The sequence below is a fragment of the Centroberyx gerrardi genome, chromosome 20 (assembly GCF_048128805.1).
Source record: "Centroberyx gerrardi isolate f3 chromosome 20, fCenGer3.hap1.cur.20231027, whole genome shotgun sequence".
In the NCBI taxonomy this organism is placed as follows: domain Eukaryota; kingdom Metazoa; phylum Chordata; class Actinopteri; order Beryciformes; family Berycidae; genus Centroberyx; species Centroberyx gerrardi.
Genome location: NC_136016.1, coordinates 8,947,501 through 8,955,000, shown reverse-complemented (window position 1 = coordinate 8,955,000; position 7,500 = coordinate 8,947,501). Strand labels below are relative to the sequence as shown.

General features: G+C 44.4%; 1 protein-coding gene across 1 annotated transcript in view; it reads right to left on the bottom strand.

The window, feature by feature from the left end:
• Positions 1 to 7,500, bottom strand: part of LOC139918434 (proteasome activator complex subunit 4B-like) — a 25,769-nt gene that overhangs the window by 15,143 nt on the left and 3,126 nt on the right. The window contains exons 3-18 of the mRNA XM_071907830.2: positions 6,969 to 7,085; positions 6,584 to 6,628; positions 6,241 to 6,390; positions 5,543 to 5,606; positions 4,921 to 4,995; positions 4,687 to 4,809; positions 4,502 to 4,594; positions 4,034 to 4,212; positions 3,338 to 3,424; positions 2,991 to 3,177; positions 2,559 to 2,648; positions 2,379 to 2,443; positions 1,988 to 2,138; positions 1,632 to 1,730; positions 1,184 to 1,253; positions 422 to 489 (exon numbers count right to left, since the gene is read on the bottom strand). Coding sequence (XP_071763931.2) covers positions 422 to 489; positions 1,184 to 1,253; positions 1,632 to 1,730; positions 1,988 to 2,138; positions 2,379 to 2,443; positions 2,559 to 2,648; positions 2,991 to 3,177; positions 3,338 to 3,424; positions 4,034 to 4,212; positions 4,502 to 4,594; positions 4,687 to 4,809; positions 4,921 to 4,995; positions 5,543 to 5,606; positions 6,241 to 6,390; positions 6,584 to 6,628; positions 6,969 to 7,085 — 1,663 coding nt within the window. The remainder of the gene's footprint in view (positions 1 to 421; positions 490 to 1,183; positions 1,254 to 1,631; positions 1,731 to 1,987; positions 2,139 to 2,378; positions 2,444 to 2,558; positions 2,649 to 2,990; positions 3,178 to 3,337; positions 3,425 to 4,033; positions 4,213 to 4,501; positions 4,595 to 4,686; positions 4,810 to 4,920; positions 4,996 to 5,542; positions 5,607 to 6,240; positions 6,391 to 6,583; positions 6,629 to 6,968; positions 7,086 to 7,500) is intronic.

The following is a 7,500-nucleotide window of genomic DNA, read 5'->3' as shown; positions in this document are numbered from 1 at the left end:
TACGCTGCAAAAAATGTCCGTCTAAACAAGTCATTTAGCTTCATTCAGTCTTAAAATCTCATTTTTGGACGTGAAGCGCCGCATGGATCCAGCTCACTCACATATTCATTCATTCACTCAGTCACAGTTATAGAGCCTGCAATACTGCTGAGCTGTGCAGGGTGTGTTGCATCTATGACACTCTGTTCTGAAAACAAGTGAAAAATTCTGCCAATACCAATGCAGCCTCACTTGATTTCCTAGAGACAAATGTCGATATCGCATTCTTAATTTACATGGGGCACATGCAGATTGGCAGATTTCTTCAACCGTTTTAAGAAGAAATAAGGTTTCAAGAGCCAATCCGAGATGAAATGACTTGTTCAGATGGATATTTTTTGCAGCGCAGAAGCCCTTAGGACGTGATAGATCGTCCTCTCACCTCGGAGAGCAGCTGGAGATTCCACAGCAGCTCCTTATCCAGCTCCTCTTCATTCAGCAACTCCTCATCTACACACACACACACACACACACACACACACACAATTGCTAAGTTATGTATAGCTGCACTGACAGGCTGAATTCCCTTTGCAGGTCTTTTCAGGTCAGTTGGATTTTAAGAAAGGTAAGGTTGGGTCAATTCACATTTTTCAATCCATGTGATGATAACTCCAGGAATTTCTGTATTTTCTACAAAATTTAAAATTATAATATATTGCCACATAGATGCTCATTGTTTTCTAAATAGGGAGTTCCGGTCCTCATTTCTGATTGGCTGAGTCACATACTACATAACAGTTCATTCAAATATTAACGCACTAACCAAAATTCATCACTCACTCATGTTTACCTACTGTTCAGAACAATTAGAACAATTATTACTGATTAAAAAATAAATAATTTCTTGAGCATTTGCAATCATTTTTTAATTACAATGGTAATTTATTCCAGTGGCTTCATGTTCCGCCTAGCAAAGCCTCCCAGCTGCTCTGAAATGACTGTAAACTCACAGTCTCACGGCTTATTGCTTAAATATCCAATATGAGGACTGAAGGCTTTATCATTACGATGTAAATTGCAGCTTTCATTTAGCATTTTGTTCAAAGCTCTTCAGATTCTACAGGACTAGCACAGTATTTAACTAAACACACTACAGCAGCATCGTCTGCTCTAGACTGTTCCGCACACACAGTGAGGTACTGACTGTCAGTGATGTGGAAAATGACGCTGCAGCAGTGAGGGACGAACAGACGGAGAGACTCAGCGGGATGACACTGCAAACACACACACGCATACGCACACACACAAGCATGCGCACATGACACATGCCCAAGCACAAACACAAGCATGCAGAAATGACAAAAGTAAGGACTAATTCTTCCAAAAATGAGAAAGTCAAAAAAACATGCAATACTGAAAAGAGAGAAAATAACATACTGTAAAAAGATTGTTGAAAGTACATTTTATGGACAGATATTTTCATGCAACTATATTAAATATTTAGGATCATGGGAGAAAACATACATAACCAATTTGGGGCTGGAAAGCGTCTAGCAGAACAGGAACTTAAAAATGAATTTCAGTGGAATATGCCTTTATGTATATGGCCAGAGATGAAGGCCTGTAGCTGATACACACACACACACACATACCTTTGCTGCAGCTCTGCACATGTCAGCCACCATCCTGCCTGACACACACGTCTCAAAGATGTTGGTGGTGGCAAAATTATACACCTTCTGCAACGCCACCTGACATGAAGGCAAGGTTTGAGAATATACAATGATGCTTAGGTGTGGGTGCGTGTGTGTGTGTTAATTTTAGTAGTCTGCATTAGATGTAGAGTTAAGGTTAAGTATAGGAGAAGGTCAGAGTTTAATGAGAGTTAATGTTAGAGACTGGGATTAGAGAATTAAAGAACTTAAATCAAGAGAGTGTCCTTAAATTTAACATAAGGATGCAGCTGTGTGTGTGTATGTGTGTGTGTGTGTGTGTGTGTGTGTGTTACCTTGTATATGTCTATGGAGCACTGTGTAAGTATGGTGCTGACGGTGGAGGACAGGCCCAGCTCCACCAGGCTCTCCAGCTGGGTCTGGGTATCCGTCTCTGTCTCGCCTCTTGTCTGTTCCAAGGTACTACTGTCTATCAGGGCAAAACACCTGCACACACACACACACACACGTTCAGAGCTTAAGTAAGCATTCATACACTTGTCAATGATAAAAACATCAACTACACAAACCAAAGCTTATTGTGAAAAAACGAAAAGGTTGTTTTACGTGGCTAGCAGAGCAGCGATGCGGACCGATGCATTTCAAACAGAAACAGACATATTCCTACTCCAGAGAGGACAATATTCCTTGTCAAAGTGACAGTTTGAATTGTCAATTTGTCTCTACCTGTCCAGAAACTGGAGAACGAAGTCTTCAAACTCAGCTGAAGCGAAACACAGATCTTTCTCAATCTGGGAGGAAATAAAAAAAGAGAGTTTATGTCTTTGTATGTGAGCTGGTTTTATTCTAAATCTTAATTTGGTGTGTGTTGTGTATGTGTGTGTGTGTATGTGTGTGTGTGTGTACCTCTGTCAGGTCACTGTGCTGAGAGGCAGCAGATGAACAATCCACTAAAGGCACCAGGGTGGTGAAAGTGGCGATAAACTGGAACGTTATCTGGACAGAGTGACGCAACGGGAAACAAATTAGAAAGTACAGCTCGATTCACATCGTCTCTAGTGATCGCGCCCTCAGTTAATTACCTAGCAGAAGTCGGCGGAATAACAATTTCAAATGTATTAATTTACATTGGAGCGATGGATGAATCTAGTCTGGACACAACGAGCGCACGAAAATAGAAAACCAATCCATCTCACGATCCAAGCAGAAATTGAAGACAGAGTTAAAGTAATTGCAAGTAGACTAGAATAGCCTAAATTAGAATTTAATCAGCGATAGTATTGTCTAGTTGCGTAATAACTCTATTTTATTAGGAATCAACACACGTCCATTACCCACCATGCACTTGCTGAAGTCGTTGGGGTCCACCCCGGGCAGCGAGCCCATGAGCAGCGGGAGCACGTGCGCACGGCCCTCTGGGTAATGGTTGCTAGCGGAGACCAGGCTGCGAGCCATGCCGATCATACAGCTGAGGGTGGCGGTGAGGGTGTGGGGCTCCGTCAGCGTCTGCATCGCCGCATAGGTTCTGTGGCGGGACGGATACACAACATACACAAGACAGAAGGAGGTTATACCTTCAATGTAGAATGAGTGGTCTCTAATGCTCTTTATTTATTGAACAGGCAGATATCACACATACAAACTCTTTCTAACACACATGCACACACACACACACTCCATCTTACTTCTCCAGCACAGGTGGTATGGTGAGTTCTGGTGTGAGGAGAGCCAGGTTCTGCAGAGCGAAGGCTGCGTCCATACTGCCTGTTTTACTGCACATCACCAGGAGAGGGCGGCCGAACACACAACAACACACAGCGTTAACAACACACACACACACACACACACACAGACAGATGGATAATCGCTGATGACCTCTGTCTTTGTCCAGATTAAGATTGTTGTTGCTGAGGCCTGTGTCTTCCAGCCAAGTGTGTACAGTGCCTGCACTTGCTAGACAGGCTGTGATCTTGTCACATAACTGGCTGGCACAGATTCAAATCCCATGCTCAGCGGCTGATAGTGTTTACATGGTTACAAGGTTTTGATGGCTATGTGGACATTGATATTAAAGTGCCCATGAAATGAACTCCCATTACTTTTACTACCTGGAAAACACAGTATCTTTAATGGTGAGCTCATGCTGCACTAGTAGGCGTAAATATACATTTCCAACCAATAAAACCATCAGATTTTTGAACAATCCCGCCCCTCTGCACCCCTCCCATCAAATAAAATTGCCTTTCTTTCTTCCTCTTACACTGATAACATTGAGAAGTGGGGAAAGTATGATTTTTGCATGTGAACCCAATACGCTGCAAGGATCTACTTCTGTAAATGAGATGCAATGTGAATAGCTAACAACCCCCAGAGTGCAGTACCTGAACATGGCCAGCAGGGCGGCTCCCATGAGGCTGCGGCTGAACTCCTGCAGGTCTTCGTCGGTCAGCCTCTGCTGCACAGGGACCGGCGTGATCCAGCTGGGGGCGGCGTGGCGCTCGCGGTGCACGCGACGCACAACGCTCGCCGGAAGACGCTGGAGCAGCCGCATCAGCCGGGACTGTGGGCACACACACACACACAGTTTGACATTAGCTTTATCATCCATAAACACATTCTGCCCACCGTAAACAGATCTGTGGTATTATTCTTTCCTCTGGCAGTTGTGCATTTCATTATTCTGTTGTTAGCGCACAGAGAGCCAAGTCCTGAATGACAGGTTATAAATCAAACCAGCGTGACAGCAACCAGCTGAAAATGCATTCACCGCTTGCTTTGCTTTGTATGTGTGTGTGTGTGTGTGTGTGAGGGAGAGAGAGAGGGAGAGAGAGAGAGAGAGAGAGACTTACCTGCCAGCGTCCATGGTTGGATGGATGGTAGAAGGAGGCGATGCTGTTGAAGAGGCAGGTCAGCTCTTTCTGCGCAGGGTTCCCCGGTCCGCCCTGCAGGGGTGGAAAAATCACTGTTAAGCAACTGCATTTCACAAACTAGGTTTTTTCGTCATACACTTTTATGAGAAAAACTTTATGTGTACCAGTAGGGCAGTGATCCACAGCACCAAGTGTCCGATGTCATAGGAGTTGGTGAGGTATCGCGGTGCCACCATTTGACTGACCCCGACTGGCAGGTTCAGACTGCGCAGGATCCTCGTGAAGATCTACACACACACACACACACACCTCGTAAACATGGCACAGCAGTCTCCAATAAAATACATTAGCAGACACACACACACAGACATATCCCCCCAGCGCTGCTAATGACTCACTGTGGGAATATAAGGGGTCCAGTCCACGTATCCGATGTTATCGTTGGCCAGGCGGGCAAACAGGTTCACTAGGTGCTGCAAGAGAGCATCAGTCACTGTACGAACAAAGGACATTTTCTCCTAAATTAGAACTGAGGGGTGTCATTCCAAATGATATATAGCCATTTTGGAAAAAGAGCAATGTTCAAGAGGAGAGGAAGTGTGCGCAGCCAGCCTGTTTTAGGCCAGATGGCTGGATAAAAGCAGACTTGAAGCGCAAATGGAAAATTATATCCGCGCACTGGAGAGAAACTGCCAGTACTTTGTTGCTGCATTTCAACCAACAAGTTCTTCACCAGGAAATCACCAACTACACAATAAGTGAAGGGTGTCATTCCAAAATGCTACAAATCCCTTTCAAGAAAAAAGGAAAGCTGCATGATTCACTACTCAATGTTTTAAATACATATGGTTTTTGTCCTGCAATGTCACAGATCATTAACTTTAACTGACTTTAACTTGCATGCCATTTAGCACTTTGTAAAACTAGGTGTCACATTATTAAAATAAACTCAGAAAGTAATGTGTTTGTGTGTGTGTGTGTGTGTGTGTGTGTGTGTGTGTGCGTCTGTGTGTGTCTCACCCCCTCCCAGCTTGGCTGATTCTGTACTGACATCCAGAGATTCATGAATTCATCAAACCACAACCTGAAAAAACAAAAAAAAACATGACACACACACACGCACAGACACACACACACATGCACAGACACACACACACATGCACAGACACACACACACACACACACACCTGAAGCTGCCTGCCGAATTCCCCTCATCCATCCCCAATTCCCCAAAATATGAACTCACTCTCTCCCCCATAGATTTTGGAGGGGAGCGAGTAAAAACCGAAACGGAAAAATAGAGTATTAAAGATGATGTATTGTGGAAACTGCACGGAAACTGCTGATGAATCCAAGACTAAATCCAGACAAATAGCTTGCGAAAGAGTGAATACACTGAAGAATGCACTGAACGCTCTGAAGACGTTCGGTAATTGGAACACAACCATGGAGGGTGTGGAGAGAGGGGCAAAGGGTTCCCAAGACGGTGAAATACTCGCCAAATAAGGAGAGGGGAACCACTGCTTATGCAAAAAGAACACTATTCAGGCCTACAGCTGCAAAGGTGCAAAAGCTCACATAGGAATACATAGTGTGCATGCAAAATATGCGATGCATTTTGAGGGAATACAGTCTTCCTGGATAAAAGCAACCACCAGTTGGCATGTATTGCTGTTTATACTCTAAGTGTATTGAGCCATGCATGCCGGTCCACTTACTGGAAGCCCTGGCTGTGGTCCTCCTGGGGCATGATGGTGGGTAGGAACAGCTCCATGTTGCTGATGGCCTTCTGCATGACCACATCAAACACACACAGCAGGGGGCGCCACTCATCCAGCATCTCCTGGGTGGACGACACCGGGAAATACCTGGAAAATCCGACAACACACGCACCCACACAGAGAGACATGAGCGCAAACAGGCATAGACAGGCAAACACAGACACAAACAGGGAGTCGATATCCAGCACACACACACACAAACATGAAGACTCTCAAGTGAAGATCAAAGAGATGCATTATCAAGTGAAAAAACGTCACGATCGCACGGAATGAGACTTACAGTCTGCAGCTCTTGATCAAAGCCTTCAAAATGTTATCCACCGAGCTGCAAACAAGAAGAGAAGGAGCAGTGTGTGAGCGTGCACGTGCCTGTGTGAGATTTCTGTTTTTACTATCTTGCATCCAAATGTCCCCCACAAGAATAGAAAGCCTACAAATGCAGTCATTTCCCAGACCTCTTTAGGAGAAGGGTAATTCCTAGGTTTATGGGTTCGGGGTAGGATTGTAAAAGTTATATGCAGAGAGAGAGATATTTAGGATGAAGTATGGATAAGCATTGATGTAGAAATGTAATGATGGGGGTTAAAACCAAGGTAAAGGGTTAGGAAATGAATGTAAGTCAATAGAGTGTCCTGACAAATACATGCAAAGACAAAAAGACATACTTGGGGAACCAGATGAGGCCGAGGTGCTCAGTTTTGGAGTAGATGACCCTCTCATACAGCTCGTACAACGGTCGCCATGGCAACTGTAGATCATCCCTTGACAGCAGCTCCTTCTTCCTGTTAGGAAAGGAAGTGAATTATCAAAGTGTCCTCTTTATAAGGTGAGAGTACACAGTTTCCCCCACCTGGGATCAGGACTCCTCGGGGGTTCTCTGATATTCAAACCTCGAAAAATGCCCCAATCAAAACAAAACCACGGCAATAACGTTATTTTGAAATGAAAAACCACAGGGTGTCAGAAAAGTCTGGCATCATGGGGAAATCACTCGCTCCCTCGCATAATGCGCTCAACATGATTGCCGCCAACTTCCAGACGCATTTGCAAACAGAATACCACGTTTCTTTGTATCTGACAAAGCATATCGACTCTGACAGCTGCACAGACGTTAGCAATTTGCACATGTAGATTGTGCTGGTTTCGAATATTGTTGAATAATTCTTTGAATAATCTTTTTCCTATAATCAGCCCCAT